The sequence below is a fragment of the Strix uralensis genome, chromosome 3, assembly GCF_047716275.1.
Source record: "Strix uralensis isolate ZFMK-TIS-50842 chromosome 3, bStrUra1, whole genome shotgun sequence".
Lineage (NCBI taxonomy): Eukaryota > Metazoa > Chordata > Aves > Strigiformes > Strigidae > Strix > Strix uralensis.
This window is the reverse complement of record NC_133974.1, coordinates 116,945,547-116,967,570: the sequence shown is the minus strand read 5'-3', so window position 1 is coordinate 116,967,570 and position 22,024 is coordinate 116,945,547. Positions and strand designations below refer to the sequence as shown.

General features: G+C 40.4%; 1 protein-coding gene across 11 annotated transcripts in view; it reads right to left on the bottom strand.

Annotated features, from left to right (window-relative positions):
- RALGAPA2 (Ral GTPase activating protein catalytic subunit alpha 2) overlaps window positions 1-22,024 on the bottom strand; it is a 135,764-nt gene that overhangs the window by 31,671 nt on the left and 82,069 nt on the right. For all 11 annotated transcript variants that reach the window (XR_012628302.1, XR_012628301.1, XR_012628303.1 and 8 more), the window contains one exon: window positions 18,681-18,808. Coding sequence is in view for 7 of the 11 variants with exons in the window: in XM_074864083.1 (XP_074720184.1) it covers window positions 18,681-18,808 (128 nt within the window). In the remaining 4 variants the exon portion in view is untranslated. The remainder of the gene's footprint in view (window positions 1-18,680; window positions 18,809-22,024) is intronic.

The following is a 22,024-nucleotide window of genomic DNA, read 5'->3' as shown; positions in this document are numbered from 1 at the left end:
ACAGTACAAAACCACTTCTGCATATAGGAAGAAATTAGATTACAGAAACAAAGTGAAGGGCTTTGAAAAAACAGAAAGAATGTCAGAAAGAACAGATGAAGTGCCACTGCAGTCCTTTCCAGATCAGGGCGTTTAGTCTGTGTTTTCATATTAAAGGCTGTTAAAGAGTACTGCAGCACTAGAGACAGGCTAGAGTTGGGTCGTGGAAGCTGCACATCACCGGGAGAAAAGGTGGGATGACCCATCCCCGTGGTGAAGACCTCCCAGGTCCCAGAAGACTGGGGTCGCACAAATACACCGGGGAAAGCATTCGTGAGCAATTCTGCTGCACAAGCAACAGGGCATTGGCAAAGCCTTAACACTCTGGCCCATCACCCAGGTGTCCGTGTTATGGAGTACACACTTTCACTGCGATGAGATTATGGCTGATTCACAGAATGGCAGCACTTTGTTAAAATGGAAAATTAATCTGATTTGAGAAAGCAAATGAGCGAGCTAGTGCTGCCATAGAGAAAGCTATGATGCAGAGTGGAAATCCTACGTGAGAGTCAGAGGTAACTTCTGCTCATGCTCCTTGTGAGCCAACACCAGGCAGGAGAGGTGGAGGACAACATTTGACAACTGTGCAGCTCTGGTCCCTTTCTTCAAGGCTAGCAAAAAAACCTGCATAAGAGCCCCCAGTGAAAGAGCAGAGCTGTTCTGCTCTGCACAGCCCTTTCCATCTGCTCCCTGACACATCTCATTCTCCAGACAGCACATAAACGCGCTTTTGTGCACTGCGCTGAAGATGACCGCAATCACCGAATGGGCTGACCCTTCCCCGGCATGTGCCTTAAAGCACCATCTCCAGCTTTACAGATTGGAAGAAGGATCCTAACAAGATGTGTGTGCCAAGGAGCTAAATACCTGGTGCACGAGCCTCTGTGGGATGCCCGGGAGTCAGGCTGTTGAACCACTTTCGGGACACGGGAAGTTTTCTTCTTGTTCTTGCTTTCCACTGAAATGCATCATTTCCTTAGTGTTAACACTATTTCTTGAAGACAGTGCCCTTTAAGCTAAATTTCTGAAGTTCTTTGAAGTACTTAACTGCTGAGTCATTTCAGATACAAAAGGAGATCATGGGGATCTCAAAAGAGAAAGGGGGAGAGCAGAAGATAAATTTTTAATAAAGCATCCAAGCTGGTGGAAGCAAACAGAGAAGGAGAATGTATAGGGACAGTGACCTAGGGAAGAAGCTACACAGCAGTAATGCTGCGTGCTGCTGCCGTTGTACCTCACTAGAAAAATATTTCAAGTGCAGGCTTCTGTAAGATTTTTCTTTATTCAAGTTTTCTTCAAGAAAAATTTTTGTTAAGTCTTAAGTTTGAGTTAAGTCTTAGGCTTATCAATGAAAGACCTGTCCATCTATAAGCTTTCTGAACTAACATCTTTTAATTAAAAGTTAATTTTTAATTAAAATAAGAAATATGAGAAAGTTTTGAACACGTCCTACTTTACTGTTTAATTTGCAACTTACTGTTTTTATAATTATAGCTTTTTGAAAGCTATAGTTTTCTACTGTTTCAGAAACATAATAGGCAAGTTTTCTGTATTCTAAGCAGAAAGCTGTTCAAGCATACTAGATGACACTTCCCTATAATATCCATCACCAGAGGCTAGTTTACAGTTATTTAACTCTCAAAACTCGACCACCAAATTTCACCCCATTTTAAAAAGGAAGCTTTTTATCACTCAATTGGCAACTATTTTGTCTTCTACAGAACATAATCAACACTGAAATAACTCCTGTGCAGTCACACACTAACACCTTCCACATTTATATTCACAAGGAATTCAGTGAACTATTTCTTCACAGTCAATAACAAAAGGAGAATCGGTGTCTTTGGCAGAAGTAAGAGTAGCTATAAACAGACCTTCTTCATGCAAATTTGTTACTACGACTGTGTCATGACCTACATCAGTCCCCTGCTACGTGAGCTGTGAGTTGGTCCTGTGAGCAGCCTGCAAAATTTCATCCATTTGCTGGAAAATATCCACTGCAACACAAGATGAGGCCATCCAAATAATTTCACTTGCTAATTAACTTTGGAAATACATTACAGCCTTGTCTTCAAGAGTGATTTTAACAGACTACAGTGCTTATTGCACCGCCAAGCTTTCTTTCTATTTTAAAACCAAATTATATATGGCTTGGTGTAACAGCAGTAACACTGACACACGTAAGTGGATTATTTAAAATTAAATATTTGGCTTTTTTGCAACATCTATTTTCAATAAATGCCTTGACTTTGCTGTGGCATTCATCTGTGCAGGCACACTGTTATCTGATCCCAGTGTATAATGCCATTAATATTATTGCATATTTATATTATGCTACCTTGAACAACGTTGGGCTACCAGGGTATTAGAATCTGCCTATATGAAGCAGATACTGTTCTGCAGCTCAAAACAATGACCAGCACTTCTGAATGAAAAGAGAGAAAGTGAACATTAGCACATCAAAGGCCCCTTTCTGAAAGAAGAAAAATTGCATGATGCACACTTTAATCTTTCTGACAATCTATGCATGGATTGAACTCAATTCTATTTTTCACACAAATGTGAATGCTTCATACAAGGACATCTTTACCAACAGCAAAAAGAACAGAGAAAAGATGTGCTAGTGCAGTCTTTGAACTTTTAAAATATGGATTAACATGCAATAATATTTAACAACTGATAGAATTATCCTTCTTATCTCTCTTAATAAAGCCAAATAACATAAAACACCTTTTACAGGCAACATACAGAAAAACTGTTATAAATACTTCAACCCTAAAATAAAAAACCAATTTAAGAAATTAGCAGTAAACCAAACATGGGCAATATTAAGATCTTCATGTAAATGTCTATTATTTAAAATCAGTTACTCATTATACAACAGCCGTAAGTGTAATTCACTTAATTAACGCTTCTATTTAGCTAACTAAGGGTGGAATGGGACCTGTGCTTACAGGTTTAAAAGAAAACATTGCTAAAATATGTATACAACATATATTACACTAATCACGCTCATCCTGCTGTAGCAAGCACAGAGATTTCTGCATGTAGATCTTCTCGCATTGCAGAAGACTTGGGTCAGTCAGCCCAGAGAAGCAAACACTTAGTAGCTTCTCTGTTTGATCTAGACAGCTCTCTGCTCAGCAAAGTGTAGAGAGAAGCTCTTCCAGAAAACAAGAGCACATGCCAACAATACTAGCAAACTGTGCAAGAACACCTCTGCAATACAGTTCCTCTCTGTACCCTCTCCATCAAATCACTTCTTGCAGCATAACACCACAGAGGGGATGACTTTGACCACCCCTTTTCCACTTAAGCAAAATTTACTTTTATTCTGTTCCTTTAAAGAAGCAGCTAAAAGGAGAGTACAGCTAATCAGAACTCTTTAAGTGCATTTCTGCAGCAGATACACACCTAGAAGATGGTACAGCAGCTTTGGAGGATTGCTGCAAGATAGTTACTCACAGTCACTCATCTAGATGGACCTGCACCTGGCTGCAGAAGAACGAGAGGGAAGGGGAAAATGAGTGAAAGGCAAGATGTTTCTCCTCTCATTTCTTCATCAGGATGCTCTGTTTGCTGCTAAAATTTCACCAAGACTGTCTGTACATTTTTTTTTTTCTGCTGACAACGTGTTAAACTGTTGAATCCAAATGCTTGCGGAGAGCAGAAAAGGAACTGCACTGAAACGACATCCCAGAATTTTCTTCGTGTAAACATAACTGCATCCTCGTAACTATCAGCTTGTAAAGGAATAGCTTGATTTTATAAACGAGCCTTAATAAATGCACATGCTGAATGAATTTGTTCCTAAAAAAAGCCTAATTCATTTGGTTATAACTCAATCACAGCCAGTGGAAAGACATCTCAGAAGAACTTAAATAAGATCACTGTCTTTGACTTGCAGATCGTCACTAGTGGAAAAAGTGGAGGCACCAAAGTTGAGCCTCACAAACCTGATACTTTGCACAGACTGGTACATTCCCAAACAAAACACACGCACTTCCCCAAAAAACTTGAGAAAACCACATTTTTCTTGCAGATGTGTCAGCCACCTGAAAGTTAAACTACTTCAGTTACAAAAAGGAGCAGTGGACCACAGTTAGATTCGCCTAAATGGACTGTTAAAAGTGTGGGGTCAGCAGTGAGAGGATGAGTTAGCATATGGAAATACTGGAAAAGAAATTAAAAATAACCATTTTGGAAGTCTCTCTTTTAGGGCAATAAAAACACTCGACATTTATGTTAGAATTGGTCCAAAAGAGGACAATGGCATGAGGAAAACCCATGACGAAAGATTAACATGTCTGAGAACTGTCACAACATAGAAAAATTTGCCAGTGCTTCATCTTAGACACCCCCGATGGCACAGAACAGCACACTGCAGGAAGGTACAACAAAAACCGAGGGCTCTTTACATTCATTTTGCAAATAACATCTGAAATATAGAAGGCAGGCAATATGGTTCACTTTTCTAAATATGGTGGGTTCAGCCCCATACCCAAGACTTTTATTTCACTTCATATTTTGCTTCTCCAGGATACTGCCTTACTCAAAGAACTGGCTAAAATGCATACTGGGGGAGGGAAGAATGACTGGACCAGACAGATGGTCTGCCTTTGGATGCTGAAAAGGATTTTGAGGCAGTTGAGTAGTATGACTTAATTCTTGTCCTGAATATTTAAGGTAAACACAGATCATTCCAAATTAGGTAAAGCATAACTACAGTACTACAATACTGTGCCATATATAAAACCCAGCAACAGATCATGAATGCAAAAACACCCTAGGAAAAAGCGTCCTTTTTCTCCTTTACTAATCTTTCTAGCTCCAAAGTCAGTCACGATAGTAATTTGACATTCACATTCAGCACAACTATTTGACTACACAGACTTAGTATACAGAAGTCTTTCTTGAAAATCCTGACACTCTTGAAATATTGCCTCTTCTAATTTTACGTTCATTTTTAAAAAATGCAACTATTTATTAATTCTGCATAAATCATTGACTCAGCATGTTACTGCACAGTCAAAACGTACAGAGGTAAAGCACCAGAAACATTTAACATATTTAGGAACTTCCGTCCTACTGTTTTCTCGCAAGTCTGGACCATTATTGCAATTGCCTCTATGATAACTCCAGCAGCACCGGCAGATTCCGCTCCATCCTAAAATCTCATTATACTGAATGCTACAAAAAACTAACAAAGCTGTCTCAGTCCTGATGCTCTAAATGTAACAAAAAGATGAAATACAAGGGGAGGAAAATGTGTGTCTGCATGCATTGTATTTCTCATGTTCCTCCAGTAAGTGGTAAAATGAAACATTTTGTTTACTGGTCTCTATATCTTCTTCAGTGATACAAGGGAAGATTAAAAATTGTTGGTTTGGGCATTAGAAAGAATACTGAAGTCCATGTGATCCACTGTAACCACCAGTTTTACAGATATTGTAACTGATATGAAGAATTGAAGCTAAAAGTAAAATCCCTCTGCTTTGCTTTCTGAGATCCCACTACTTTGTGTGTTGACTTTTGGGGATTCCAAAATGCATGTTGCTGTGGTATTTAAAAAAAAAAAGGAAATGCTGGCATGCAAATCCTGTTCAACAACTTGAGAATACTAAGGGCTTTTACAAGGCAAAGAACACGTTAAAAGTTCATTAATTAAACAGTGCTTGTGAACAGATGGAATGGCTATCTGGGCTCTAATTACTGTAAGTTGGTACAGAGGTTCACAGACCTTAATGAGGTTCAATAAAATGAATGATTACACATCAATCACAATTAGAGAAACCTGTAAGATGAGCTGAATTATCATGGCAACAAGTCATAAAACACGGGAGTACAAAAACCAACAGGGTCTGCGAAAGCCTATAAAGAAAACGTTTCTGAATTAAACCAGTTCTTCTGGATTGGAACAATTCCTCTCTACTGCCAACCCCATAAAAACACTCAGTGATTTAACTATAAGGGTTGCACTGTCCCTCTCTGACATCCTGGAGTATTGATTAGCCATAGGAGAGTGCAGGGCACTAACCTAAAGGGTTAGCAACAGCAAAGCAAACAAGGCAGTGATCTGAAAAATAACCAGTTACAGAAACGAAGAGAACAGGAACCCTTTCTCACACATTAGATATGTTGTTGAAAATAAAGACACCAGTGTTTCTTTTTATCTTCCCCATGAAATGGAGATGTCAAACATCAGGTACAGAGGCTGTTTAAAACCAGTACAATTAGAAAATGCAGCTATGTGGGAAACTGTGTGGTTGAGGTTAGTCAGACTGATTGTGTGTGGGTGTAACTGCTATTCCTACAACTCCAAACCTTTAAATAACACAGAGTTTTATTTAAAAATTAAGGACAGAAAAACACCCCCAGGCACTTCCATTTCTTACCACTGGAGCCGCCTTTGGGAAACAGCATTTACAGAGCCTCGAATTTCCCAGCTGCAATAGATGCTGGCAGTGGGGAGAAAAAGGTGGTAAGATGGAGACAGAAATTCATAGTAAGGGGAGGAGTTCACTTATGGTATGTGAAGTCTCTGAACATCAGCTTCAGTGCTCGTTTCCTAACATAACAGCTCTATACTTTTATCATTGTCTCTGTACGGCTACACTTCAATCTCCTGAACAGTGTTAGTCTGGCAGACACAGCCCTTAGAAACTCCAGAAGTCAACTTTCAATACCAGGAAGTGAATTAGAGTCACAGGTATGGCACAAGTTAAGGTAAGATCTTTCAGGAACAAGAGAAAAGAAAAATGCATGCTAGCATGAGGTTATTTTCTGAATTTTAATGACTTCACTTTCAAGATGCTGCATTTTTGGTATTAAGACTTTGCAGTAATAAAAAACTGAGCTAACCCCAAGTTTGTTTGTTACAATGACAACACTTAAGATTTCCAAGTGAAATAACTGCTATTTGAACAACACTCCTTGGCACAGCTGAAAGGTGGGCAGGAGAATGCCTATTTTATTTAAGGAAGCCAACAAACTATAGGCTAGCAAGGTTTTATAAGATCATCCACGTTGTTACATGGGTGAAAATAAACGAGATGGATAAATCTAGCTGTTCAGAAGTTACAGTTACAGGTTCTCAAAAAAACCCAGCCCAGTTCAGAGAAAGTACTGAAAAACAGCACATGGACAGATTTTTTTAACAGAGTGCTGTACATGTACTAGATTGTTACTCAGCATTAGATTTAAGAAATCATTAAAAGCCATCTGCTCCTGTTTATACACTAGAACCCTGACAGTTAATCTTACTGTGAAATACACACAAAAGTATGATACTGAGGAAAGAAAAAATACAAATTAAATATGCCATCCAATAAACCCACTATGAAAGAGTAGCTTTCTCCTATTCCTCTCTCTTGCTGTCTCCATGTTTATGTCCCCAACCTAATAAAAAAAGTCCCCAGTAACAGGATGGCTTTAAAAGTTTTCCAAGCACATGCAGAGTGATATAAAATTATCATGCTACCCATTAAAGTAGCTTTTATATACTAGGCACAAAAATCATGCACCTCATCCTCTTAGTATCAGATGCACAGAATCAGTCCGTTTCTCCTCAAAGCATGGTGCACACTGAACTCAGGAGCTCATTTTTACTAAGACAGAAGCAAAGCAATTAAGAAAATTCAAAGCTAAATCTAAGAACATTTTTCCTGTTTAGAAAATGATTTCTTAACTTTTGAATGAAGTGATTGCAGCATGTATGAGTATGAAAAACATGTACCAAAGTCAGGTTTTCTTTAACAGAGAAAAAGAGGAAAAGTTTGAAAAATGATGTAAACCTATATTGTTGGTGACACATTTGTATTAACGCAAGTGCCCAGATTGTTGGGGACACGCTCATGAAAATGCCCATGTGCACATCTAGCTGGTCCTTCTGCATCTTTGCGCCATCTCACTACTCATGGAGAGGCGAACACATGGTTCCAGGGACTCAGGAACCACCTTGCTGGATCGAAACTGTAGTTTCCAAGGTCGGCACCTGGGCTTTGGCCATGGCGAAGACATGGTGCATCGTGCCAGACCCGTTGGAACCCCACAGCAGGCCACTGTGGAGTCACTGGTCCTACCAAAGCTCTCAAACTGTCCCCCAGTAAAGACTTCCTGAAGCCAGGACTTCTCCTCAAAAACATTCCCTGCAGGAGCATTAACCTTGCTGAAGCACAGCCCGCAGGGGTGCCCTGTAACAAGTTGCTCACGGGGAGCCCGAACCACCGAGCTCGGCCACCTTCATCTTTCACCGCAGGTCTCTTTGTTCCTTTGTTGCAATGGAGGGAGTGGGGAGCTTCCCGCCGCGCCGCCCGCTCCATTCCCTACTGCTCATACTTCCCTTATGCTTTTTGTCTCGTAACAACAGTAAGCAAGCCTCAGCTTTTCACTCTCTCTTCTAACGAGTCCTTTCATGACCTATATAATTCCACATTCATGCAGAGTACCCGTGTGCCATGCAACCAGGATGTGCTTTAGTTTTCTCCGAATTTTGCAGTTTAATTTGATGATTACACTGTAAAAATTAAGACACATCCCTTTAAATCTAAATTACTCACGGTAATTTAACCTAATTTTATTAAAACGTAGAAACGATTGCTGTACGTTCTGCACAAAGGAATTAAGACTGGAAGGTTAAGAATCAGCATCAGTGATACCAGCAGCTCCCTCTAGTTGGAAAGCGTGTTATTTTTCTCCCCGAAGAGCGAGTATATAGGGAAGAGAGCTAGATATTACAAGTTACAATAAGTGGCTTGGTAAGTCATGCTGTAATATACCATCCTTGTAGACCTACTAGCTACATTGCTTTGATTCTCTCTCAAATAACTTCTTATTATCTACGCTGACTTCTGACTACTTTTGTAATACGTTAACTACCAAAAAATTAAAAATTCCCAACATCTGACAACGAATATACTTTGAAACAGAAAAACCCACCGTATGTTAGAACAGTTATTTGAAAACTCTATTTCACTGAAATTTAAAATAAGTGTTAGAACTTGCATATGCTTTAAATAAATATAGGGTTTCATATATTGATCCAGAAGCCACCTCCTTACATTTCCAAGGCTTTGAAACTAAAGAAGAGGCTTTTTAGCCTGAGGGGTTAAAAGTGTGGGTGTGGAAGTGGGCTTTTGTTAGAAAAATTAGCAATGCTATGAGTCATTGTGCATTAGCGGCAGAATAGTTTTGCATCTTGTATGAATCCAGACACCATATGCCATGCGAGGGCCTGCTACTTTATGCGGTGCCGCGGCTGACGGGCGGCCACGTGGGCATCCCCAGCGGAAAGGCTGTCTGCGCGCGGCGGCGAGCGCAGGAACCCGGTGATCCGAACACGCTGGACATTGTCGAGAGCAGCAGGAACAGCTGGTAAGCTAGCAGAGCTAGCAGAGCTCGCAGGGCCAGTGCGCCGCAGCGGCGGCAGCGAGCCAGCATGCTAATGAGTCGGCGAGCGCGCACAAAGCCCGCCGCAGAGGAGATCGACCCCAGTGCTGTCGGGCCCCACGCGGCCCAGATTGCGGAGATCTTAGCGCGCGCCTCGGAACCACACTGCCGCTGCTCCCCTGCGCCCGCTGGTCTCCCCAGCGCCACAGCGAGGGCTCGGGGCCGGGGGCCTTGCTCTGCTCAAATACAAATGTCATCTTTATTCCTGCCAGCGACGCAGCAAGCGGCCCAAGGAGACAACCCTTAGTCAGGCGAAACGCACGCTGAAGCCAACTCGCGTTTTGTCCGTGTGAGGATCGCACAGCCTGAATTAAAGCCCGTTCAGATAAAACGCTACTTTCTTTTTTTCCCCCGCCCATTTGTGACAAAAGCCAAACAAAAATAACCCTAGGAAATCCAAAGTGCAAGCGAGCATTCAGAAGCAAGTTTTCGAAAGATACAACGGAGGTTTTAGCTACACAAATCCCTTCAAAGTTAAGGGGCAGAACAGCAAAATCATCAAAACTTACTTTGAAAATACAAAGAACACACACCCCTTTAATTTCTCTGATGTATAAGTGAAAAAACCACCCCACCAAAAAACCCCCTAAGATTGAATGTAATGCTTAGTAGTAACCTGAATATATCAATTTTGCTTCTGTCAAACTTTAAAGAGAGCCTCTTAATAAACACAAGTTAGAGGTTCTTTGTCTAATACAACAGAAAACATAAACCACCAAGTGATAGGTGTTTGGACCTCTGTATAGCTTTCTTGAAGGGAGTGGGAGCTTGAGTTCATACCTTACTATGAAAGGTACATTTACTAGTTAGTTATAAACCAAAAACCTATACCACGCTGACTCGATGTTTGTTATTGCAAGTTAAATTGAAGGGCAGATTTCCATCACAGACCTCCCGGAAGCCCTTTGGGTAGGGCACGATTATGTTAACAAAACCACACTTTTAATAAACTTGTTTGATTTTTACAGAGAACAACAGAAACACTCTGACTGCTGTCAGCTGGTCCAAACTGTAGGTATTTCATGTGCAATGCCACCAAAACTGGCAGACTTGCAGTTAAATGAGAGATGAGTGGCCAGTTAATCTAGAAATGTGGCCAGTGTCAGGCTGCTGTAAGCACCCGGTTAGGCACCCCATGAATACCTTCTAGCCATCGGCCAGTCAGTACAAACCTCAGAATCTATACATTTCCCTCTTCAGCACTTGCTCATGGTGCTCTTCACAGACTGGCAGAGAAATCGACTGTATTTTGCTTGTGAATACACAAGGAACTAAATTGCATTTTACAGATTTAAACTGGATAAACATTACTCCCAGCAATCTTAAGAGCAGCAGTAGTACACGAACCCTTTTGTGCCACTCAGGTTTGATTCAGCACTAGGACAAAAGTTTAAAGCAGCACTTAAATACACCCCACCCCCCCCCCTTTCCTGCAACAGTATTCATGAACAAATAAAATACTACTGATGAAGAAATAAAGAAACCAAGTGTTTCATCCGAAGCAGCAGCTTCTCCATAGCAGTTAGGATTCAAATTTCCAACTCCCAATCCTGATCTGCTGCTCATACTTTACGTACTATACAATTTCCAGCAAGATCATGACTTTCCAAGTCTTTCATAGGGGCTAAAGAGGTACGGCTGTGTATTTTAGAAAGCTTGTTTTCAATCAGTGCACATGTACATCGTTTAGCAAATCCAAAGCTGAGTTTGGGTTTGGTTTTTTTTCCTATTTCTGACATATATCACACAGTGAATTCACTTTTCATTTAAAAAACCCATTACATTCATGACATCACTTAACCACAGGTTCTTTTTTGGAACTACTCATTAAATCACCCAGCAAATAAAAGCCTTTAAAACTGTTGGGGTTTATTTACTCTTACTGAAGTGTGCAGTTGCTGCACGGAGATCATCATCAGGAGAGGCAGCAGTTAGTGCCATTTAAAACTCTGCTACAGAATTAGCTTGGGACTTTCTCAACAACCCTCAGTGATCTTTAGAGCTTCCAGCCATGGAGAAAAACAATGATGCCCCATGTTACAGCAGAAAAATAAATTGTATTGTTAACATGCAAACTTCACTGCAGCATCCCTTGCCTTGTGTGAAATGGTGACGCTCACCAGCAGCTCATAGTAGTGCATATACCAGATGTGTGTCTAACAAGGGACGGTGGACAGGGACAGGTACGTACAGATGCGTGCAGAAAAATACAGAAATTTAAAACCACTGTGTCCATACATCATTCAGCAGCATGTGAAGTTTAAATCCGCAGAAGCATTATATACTCTTTATATATTCACAAGCAGGATGCAGTAGATTTCTCTGCAAGTCTATGAAGAGCACTATGAATAAGAGCTGAAGAGCCGCCTCCACAATCCCATGTAATGCCACCTAAAAGCTTTGCCTCGCATGACTTATTACAGGCTGGAGCAGATTAGAGGCATCGATCGCTGCCTGGAGAAGGTTCTCGCTGCGAGGAGGGAAGGCAGCCGCAGAGGCAGACAGCCCGGCCATCGATCCACTCCAGCGGGGAGCTGCGCTGCAGAATGAAGGTCAGTGCTGCTTTACACCACCTTGTACAGCCACTGCCACGTTCACCAGCATCCCTCAGAGACTGCTGCGATGGGACCAAATACTTCTGTCTGAAACTCAAGCCCTCATGCGAGGGCTGGTTACAGCAACCGCCAGAAAAGTGAAGGACAGCAAGTCAAACCTGCTGCTCTCCACAGACAAAGCGGCAGAGGACTGACTACAGACAGACACTCCTGCAAGCCAGAACCGATCACTTTGGCAGAAAACTGTCAGATGCCATGTCATATAAATTGTCACAGCTCCTGTGACACATGCTTTAGAATTTCATAGTAATTTCTAACAGCATCTATACAGCTTGAGGGCATAACAACTTTGCACGAAATAAAGGGAACAAATTGTGAACCCTCCTCTAAAAAGAGTAACAGGCTTTCTGTTCTATTTTCACGGTACGATCAAACACCCCTTTATAACCCAAGCAGAGTTCTAAATGCAAGCTCAAAGCCCATTGTGAAAGTTATGCAAGATGTGTTTTCAGGCATCTGACATTACGTGCACCTACAAAACATATGACAGTTATTCACACAATGAAGTCCATCATAGCAAATATCTCTCTTTTTTAGTCTCTGATAAAGCAGGTAAGCAGATCAGTGGCTCTACATTAAGTTAATCAGAAATTGGATTAAACCAACAAAAGGAATTAATTCAGAATTCAAAGTTGATGTTCTTTGCTTAATCTTCTGGATTCCAGACATGACATACTAATATACAGTAGAGTGTTAATATCTGGATGCAAGCAATATAATGAATTAAAGTTATGGATACCTTTTTTTTGTTATGTATTTAGACTGTCTTTTGATTTTATCTTAATGAACTACTTATTTGGTATAGTTAAGCAGGCATACCATATTCATTACAGTGGATAAATCTTTAAGAGTTATTCATGTATCAAATTACTTCTCCAAAGGGCTCTGTTTTCTTCTGGCCCACAAACAGGATTGCAAATCGTAAGCAGGGAAATGGTGACATCCAGTGCTCAGATACTATGTAAAGCGTACGCATACTCATCGTGCTTTTTTTTTTTTTTTGTTCTAAACCACAGACACCTTCGGTGTCTAATGCACAGATGCACTACATTGCAACAAAGTATTAGAAACAACCACAATAAACTTAAGAATTTAAAACTCTTACCTTCAAGTTTTCTCTTTAAATGAGCAACAAATAATGCAAAGAACTTTGTAAACAATACTGCCACTGGGGTAATTTTATTCTTAGTCTGGTAAGAAGAAAATTTAGGTCAGCCCTTATATAATTCTATTTATATTAATGAAAAAGGCAGAAGCAGCACAGCTTACATTAGAGATTTGTTAGGATTACATCTCCAAGAACACTTGCACAGCTACCTGAAATGGACAGTTTCAATGGCAAAAATAGTGGCTGCATGCCCACCTCATCAGTTATTTCTTCTTCCCCTGGAGAGTAACACAGCACTGTACGCTAATCAAGATGCTATAGAACAGTATGAAAAATATGCAGGAATCAACAGGCAGAATAAGAACAAACCCCTTTTCTTTCCATAAGACCAAACCAATTTATCCTAAAAGTGAGATTGCTTAAAAAGATAATTTTATAATAAACATGTTAATTCTCACTAAACCTTATCACGAACTAACTCCTTATTTACTCACTCACAGGAAGATATGTGTATCTTAAATTGCTAAGAAAATAATTCAAAGAGTATGAGAAATCAGCGAAGAACACAGGAAAGAAGCCAGCTGGTGCTTGCACATAGGGACACTTTACACCCTCCAGTAGGTTGCTCACAAAAAGCTGGTCGAAGCCAGGGTAACATTTCAGACATATCAGAATCTCTGCTACTTTTCTTCAAATTCAGTTAGTAAGACCAGGCAGGACTGGAAGTACAGTAGTTACTTGTAATGGTGGAGGAAAAAAAAAAGTGGTAAGACACTACAAATAACATCAAAATAATTTTTCAATTAAAAAGAATCTTTTTTCAGTGAAAGAGTGGAGAAACAGAGATACAGGCGTTTAAGTTCTGGTAGATAGGACAACTTCACAGATCATGACAGCAATTCAACAAAGTTCCCTCTTCATCACTGTGGCCATTTTTCAAACTGAGAGGCTTTTCTTCCCAGTTAAGAAGCAGGTGAAAAGGCTCAGAAAGCATTGCTCCACCTTACTCTTATACATTTTTCTAAAACAAACCAGGTCTGGTACAATCTTTCAGTCAATGTGATTTAAAGAACAATTGCAAAGATAATTTTGCACTACACTTTTTTTTTTCCCCCCAAATGATGGTAAAAGATATAAGAATCCAGAATGTTTACCTCTATTGTTATTATGAAACATGTGAGATGGGAAAGAATAAGCATTCTGCTGGTTAGGAAATTTCATAAATAAAACCTGAGACCAACTTACAAATCTCTAAACAAGAACAATAGGATCAAGGAAATTACTCCATTTTGAAAGACAATCTAGTCTCTGGGTAATCAAAACAGCATTTGCTTATGCATTCTAAGGGGAGCTTTTTGCTCAGACATCACTATCCCCAAATCCCAAAGTCTTTTTGGAGACCGACATTAAATCATGGACCAAAGTGCCTGACAGCTTCAGACTTAGTTATATTTTCATATTTGGAGGTTTACTAGCACCTGAGCTTAAAAACTGTCAGTTTAAACAGCAGCTGTAAATCAGACCCATAATAAAGACCTAAATACAAACGCTGTTTTTCTCCCCCCCCAGTATTTCTCTTTACAGGTAAGACCAGCTCCCAAAGATGTGCACTACTGCAGCTTAAGGTGACTGGAACTCCAGAATGTACAAGTGTTCAAAAATCCTTTCCAGCATACAACTAATTTTATGTAAGCTGGAAGACAGCACAAAGATGCAGTTTTATATCATCACCCCTACCATTTTTCAAAATATTCAATATCACTGGAACCAGAACAGACCCTTGCTTCGGGGGTCCTGCTCAACCCAATGACAATTACCAAAGCACTAAATTACAAATGCGATGTTTTTCATCCCTGCTCTCACCTCTTAAGGCATCCTGCTTATAGACTCGTGTCACTCTTAAACACTGACGGTTAGCAACCTCTGCTTTAACTGGACTTAATTAAGAGGAACTTCCGTTTTGATACATAATAATTAATCTGTGAAATTAGTGGTTCCTTCCCTTCCCCAGCACATAAAAAAAGGTGGCTTTAATGCTCTCAAAAACTTGCGTATATACATTTTTATACAACAATTTCAGTAAGTTTAAATATTAGTCTTCCTTGGTTTTATACAATTTAAGCCACGTTACTGTTTATGATTTCCGAAAAACACCCAGGCATATTTAAAAAAAATGTTGCCTGAAAAAGCAGGCTGGTGAAACACATTACCTCACACTCAACAGTTACTTAAGGATGGTGAGAGCACCAATTAGTATGGGCTGCAGCCGCTCAGTCTCAATGCTTGATTGCACCAAGAATGAATGCACTCCTGAAAAAATGGTTATTTTGAACATATACTAATGTATAATCACCCATGACCATGTAAACATTGCAGCAGCTACAGAGACAACTGAGCTTTAACCATTCAAAAGACAACTGAGCTATGCGTTAACTACCCTGGTTTTGCTCCTGGGTAATGCCATCGCATGCACGTATATAAAGAACTTGTAGCCAGAATGGCTTTAAACTAAAGTTTAAATATAGTTAATTATTTTTTAATTAATATTTTTCTTGCCCTAATAAATTCCTTAAAACAGAAACAGTTACATAAACATAAAAAAATAGATTTAAACAAAACATCTGATGTGGTCTGCCATAGTTACCTTCCTCATTTTCAAAGAGATTTCCAACAGAAAAATGTTTTTGGGTACGACAGTGGAATTTGTGTCATCATGACCAAGCGATTACAGTGCGCACAGCGAGATTCTCCCGCGGCTCTGCGGTCCTGGTCCCCATGGAAACCGGACTCGGATATTGTCCTCCACTCACTGGAGCACCGAGACTTGGGAGCCTTTTGTGCCTGATGAGATTTCTTCCACAACCTTCCAGCAACAGACCCTATGCTTCCTCCTGACTCTTTCCTAATTGAGATGCAAATTAATCTCTGTGGCTGATTACACTTCCCTTAAAGCCCCTGACAAGTGCAGCTGTAACTGGAGTTTACAGACTTCCCAACAAGTGACTTCAGCTGTCACTGCTGGCAAGACGCTGCCCCAGCTCCCCGGCACGCGACCCCGCGCCGGCAGCGCTTCCCGGGGGCACCACGACCGGCTCCCTGCCCCCGGCGAGGCAGGAGCGAGGACAAGGGCTCTGCTCCCCTTGGAGCAGGGCCCCCGCAGGTATTTCACACCCTGCCATGGCCCCAACATGAGCACCACAGACTCAGTGCCTCATCCCCATTGGGCCATTTACACCAGATGAAGCGTTCAATCAATTTCTAACCACACTTGAATTGAGAAAATGCTGAGCTACTAACCCTTATTATGGATGCTGACTTTTAACATGACCCGTGTGACAAGCAGAAGTGGCAGACCACTCCCAGCTCTGCCTTACACAAGCTTTTCTACACTCACCTGAACTGCAAGGTTACATCAAATGTGCTGCCAGACATCACCCGTTACTTTTCCAGGATTACTGCCTTTTATTCCTCCCTTCTACTGAAATTTTGAGTTATGTCACCTTTGAGTTACTTTCATCTCCAGTCTGACAAAGTTATTACTACAGTGTTTCAATTGCTGGGTCTGCTTTCCTCCTGTTCTCCTCGTAGCAGTTAGTAAAGCAGACCCCAGAGCAAAGTCACTCATGGCGCATGCACCCTTCGGGAGCTACACAGCAGTGTTACTGCACTGTACAGGTTCGAGCACCATCTCTACACATCTACACATTTACATTCCAATTTCTGGCTCTTTAAGGATTTTAGTATATAGAAGTGTTTCATTATCTATAGTAAAAGTTACGGATAGCTTTCTCTCCCACTCCAGTTTCATCCTGATGGGATCTTCCCCACCACATTGTCTTTGTCCAGTTTCAGAAGTTTCTCAATCCACTTTCATTTATCAAACAGACAAGTGGCAGCTGATTCACTACAGATATCGTTGGTGCAAAAGCAGGCACAAAAAAGGAAGAAAAGAATCCAGGGACAGATGCTGTTTCAGCTAGACCTCAAACATATGCTGAGAAGTGGCATGTGCTATCATATTTGTGCTGCTCATGTTTCCCTGGGGACAAGGAGGGACCCAGAGAGAGACCCCACTGGAAAGCAGGAGCACAGTAGGCTGGTGAGGGCTGTTCACTCACAAAATGCTAAAAGCCAGAAGATGAGCAGGATTGAGACAGGAGACTCCGACAGGGAGAGAAGTGCTGGGATGGTGGTAAGAGGCAACAAGGTCTCTTCATTCCTGGAACTGCTGTTACTTATGTTAATTTTACTACACTGTTATTTTATTATTATACATTGACGACAGAAGCAGATGGATTAAGCTAAATTCTGCATAGAAGAATTTTCGTAATTAGCTAGATTTCTCTCATGAGACAAAAGTGGAAAACTTGGCAAGTTTTGAATCATCTGTTAGGTACTGCCACAGTTTTGCAGCTGATGTATTGCATTCAACTGCTTACGCAACAACCACCAACTGTCTTTGTTTTAAAATGAGTACACAATGAAGTTAATAAAATACAAATTTATTTAACGACAATGCTACTTTTAATTTCTGATGACTTTTGCGAAGTATACTGGATAAAATTTAGCCTTTTTTAAAAAAAAAAGCCCCCAGCATTCTGAGGATATTTTGCATGTTAAAAATGCATGTCTCTAATTAATCAATGTTCTTTCAAAGATCAAAACACTGCATTTACAAACTCTTTCTCAAAGTCATATGGTTAGAAAAATACTGAAATCAAAAGCTACCCAAAGAAAATGAAGTGCGGTGAGTGTTGGTCCTGAGATAAGTGGTATGATTAACAAAACAAACTATAAATGTTTCTAGCATAATTATGGCATTATGAGAAAATCCTAGAATAAGCGAAAACCAGTAATAACGCTGTTAGTCTGTATATCACACAAGAATAAAAGCCTGTGCTACAATTCCTGTCACAGAGAAGCATACCATCTTTCTGCATTCCAGCAACTGTTAGAAAATATGGTCTGAAAATGCCCAAATACAGACATGGCTGGAAAGAAACTGGAATTTGGGAACCGAAACACCCGTGTCTGAGGCCAAATCCCATCTGTCTTATTAATGTAATGAGTCCAAGTAAAGTCAATTGGACTACTTCTTTGAATAAGATAAGAATACAACTGAGCCGTCTGTTAGCTTAATACACACTGCAGATAACTTCTATTAGCGTGAAAAAAAATAGGAGTATTATCATTATTTACAGTTCAAAGCATCAGGTCCAAGTCCAATGCCAGCGAGACTGAAGTTGTTGGTAAGAACACTCTTGTGATGTTGTAATCTTATTTTTAAAACACTGGATGGCAACTGGGTGTGAATGACTGAAAACATTGAGCTTGACGTGAAGAAAGCTTTGACCTTTTCCAGTAAAATCAAATAGGAAGGATTTTCATCAAAGCTTACCTCTCTGCAGAAAAACACTGAGAAGTAAGAACCCTACCAAGGGGAGCTTTGCCCCAGCAGGAGGAAAGGATACAAGCTCTGGTAGAGCGGGATGAGCGACTTGACGGCTCTGCTGGCATTGATGCACGTGGCACATATGAGGCTTGGCAGCAGCTTTGCAGTCACGATTGCTCCATCGAAGAGAGGACCGAAAAATGGCACCTGTGGACCCCAAAATAAAAACAACACATGTAAAGCCAAGCCAACAGAAGCTGAAAGGTTAGTGTAGAGCATGAGAGCAACTTCCAAAATCACAAACTGAAACAACATGCCCAAATTGGGGGGGATTCTCACAGGAAGGCATCTGCTGCTTCAGAAAGGTGCCAGGGAGGCAAGAGGAGGCACATGTCACACTGCCCTGCTCTAGACAGTGAAGTTATTCAGTTACAAGCATTAGCTTGCTCGAGGTCTCCTCTCTAGATCACAGGCATGAAGAGACTCCTCGAAGTACAGCAAAAGAACACAGAAACAAACCACCTCCACAGGCTGTAGCTGCAGGGCCATCACCAGCCAGGTCAGCACAGTCAGTCGGGCAGTACCTTGGCTAGCACAACATGCTGTATCTTGCATTATATTGTCGATGTTTGGAATAATAACCATCAGACCCACTATAGAAGACCAGTACATTATTTTGCCATAAACCGGTATGACCACATTGTTTTCCACACCAAAACTTCCAATGTGGTATTGATCCCCCAATTTCTTATTTTAAGTTTTTAAATCTTCCATAATTGCCATCAGTATACTTTACATGTATATGCACATTTCACAGAATATTCAACTGGGTAAACATGAGCTTGTTACGCATATGAAGTTAGTCTATCAATTTGAAATCTATATTCCATTTTGAGTAGATATTAAGAGCTGTTTTCCGTCTTGCATCCCAGTGGGAGACCCTGATTCACTGGCTGAATCCAACACTGGCAGGAGTTTTTGCAAAGAAGTATTTGTTTCAAATAATCCTCTGTAATTCCTTCCATGGACTTCACTGAAGGGGGCAGGGGGGAAGAGCTGATCCAAGATAACGAGGCCTGTGGAAAGCAGAGGAGATGGTGGAAAACTACCACCTCTCAGAGGCAGTCCTCTGTAAACATGGCCGGGACAGGAGCAAACAGGTCTATCCCAGTGTAGCATGTCAAGGTGTTACAACGCTGTTCCTTCAGGGTTACCCCCAGAGGAAACCACCATATGTCATTTGGTGACCTATGGCTCTTCAGCAAAAGGCTATACTCGGTAAAAGAGACACTTTATAAAAGTGGAAAATGTCCAGAATTCCATACACATACCAGACTTTGCCATGTCAAAGCCAGAAAATTTTAATGTTTACACATATAATAAATTTTAATATTTCAAAGTAGTCAAACTCATTTCCCTTTCAGAAACTCAAAGTGAAAAAACCCCCACAAAACCACCAACCAAAACCCTAAACAGAAGCTAGCAGTAATTATCAATATTTAAGCTATGGATTTTTTCCATCTGTACAGAGGCTTATCACCTAAATAAATACACTCTATTATTCTTCTGCAACTGCTTGTGGGTGACTGTGACAGTCATTCAATAAATGGACAAAGGGAATAATATAAATCCCCTGCATCTAGGGAATTCCTCTAATTAGAAGTGGCAATGAATTACAGAAGAAATTTGGTTTTAATATAACATCTGCAAATGACAGCTGTCTTTTCAAACAGTTATTTTGTCATTCCTTTACTTAAAATAATTACCACCTCCTCACACTCCCCTCAAAAAACAGATTAGTGTAAAATGTTTCCATAGTGGTTTTGCCTTTTTTTTTTTTTTTTACTGACAGCATTACTATCTAGGCAATTGGAAAGAAAGGTGACAGGAAGAAAATCTGTGCCACCAAAATGATAATGTTGTAGAGCACCAAGTTCTTCCTCTTTAAGATATAACATTTCTAAGCAAAATTTTTAACACATACTCTGTTTACAAGTACTGACAAAAGGATAAAAAAATGTAAAACTATATTTTTATGTAAGTATAAATAAGGAGGTTAAGTACACACTAGCATGAAAATTATACCAACACAAACATCAGATATTTAAAGTCAGATTGGCACTTACATATGCTATTGTACAGGGAAATTAATTGTCAGGTTTTTTGACAAGCAATTTTTGCTTACAGGACTTTGTTTCACTGTTTCAAAACCACCCGGAGTCTAGGGAATGTGGCAGGTTTTCTTAACACAGTATTACAGAATTTATATACTTAATATATAGACAAGGTGTGTATATTTTATAGACCTTATATGTGTGTCTATATAAATACATACACATACATACATATGCTCACATTTAAAAAAAAAAAAAAATCTTTCAGTGGGAACTCTCCAGCAAATTTATCAAAAAAATCTCCAATCTGACATTTTAAAACAAAAAGTTTAATAATTGTTTTATCTGAAAGTTTAATAGTCAAACTCCAATAAATCATATTTTTTTCTAAAACTCCTTTTAAATGGAAAAGCAGGCTAATTCAAGCTGAACCCCAGAAACCGAGAGTTCTCCTTAGCATCCTTGAACTGTGTTCTCACAGTGTAGAGATAAGAATGAAGTGGGTGCTCTTTGGAGTGACTTTCATGAAATTGGGGAAAGATGTTTTTTTCAAGCATGTTTCAAATAAACAGATTATTTCAAGAACTGTGTCCTAGGCACATGTTTTGTCAAAAAGTATACATTTTTCGCAATGCAAAGTTGGCATACAGTGGCAGATGGAAAAAGAAAATAACGCAAAGGATGGAAGTGGCTTTGTATGACAGCAACTGATTTTACGTTACCAGAGAAAAACAAGAGTAATGCATGTGGAACCAGAACCAAGTGCAGTATTTCCCCAGCCTGTCGCTTTTCGATGTGAGGGACTAACCCTCTGGAGAGCTGCAAAGGCGTCACTGTCCTGCCTCGCAGCAGCAGTGGAGCCAGCAGGCCTCGCTGCTCCCCGCAGGGCACAGGGGTCCGCAGAGCCCGGGGCAGTACGAGGAGCATGCAGCCGGACCATACGCCCGCGTGGACACAAAGCACAGAATTATTAATTCCCGAGCAGATCTACTGGCCATGCCGAGGGTCATTAAAGTCAATGGAACTCGCATATCGTCAGCTTCCATCTGTGTAGGGGGCTCTGCCTTAACGAGGAGTTTAAGGGGGGGGAGACCAACTGAATGCACAGGGACATGCTCCCTGCTCAGTACTTTTCTGTAAATTGATATTAAACCCCATTTGAGGAAAACAATGTTTTGAATGGCTACAAAAAATGTGTATGATGCTTTGACAGGAATCAGTTAAAAAAAAAAAAGAGTAAAAGCAAATATCCCCCTCCTTGAGTACTCCCAAATGTCAATGCAATTTATCCATGAAACAAAAATTAATA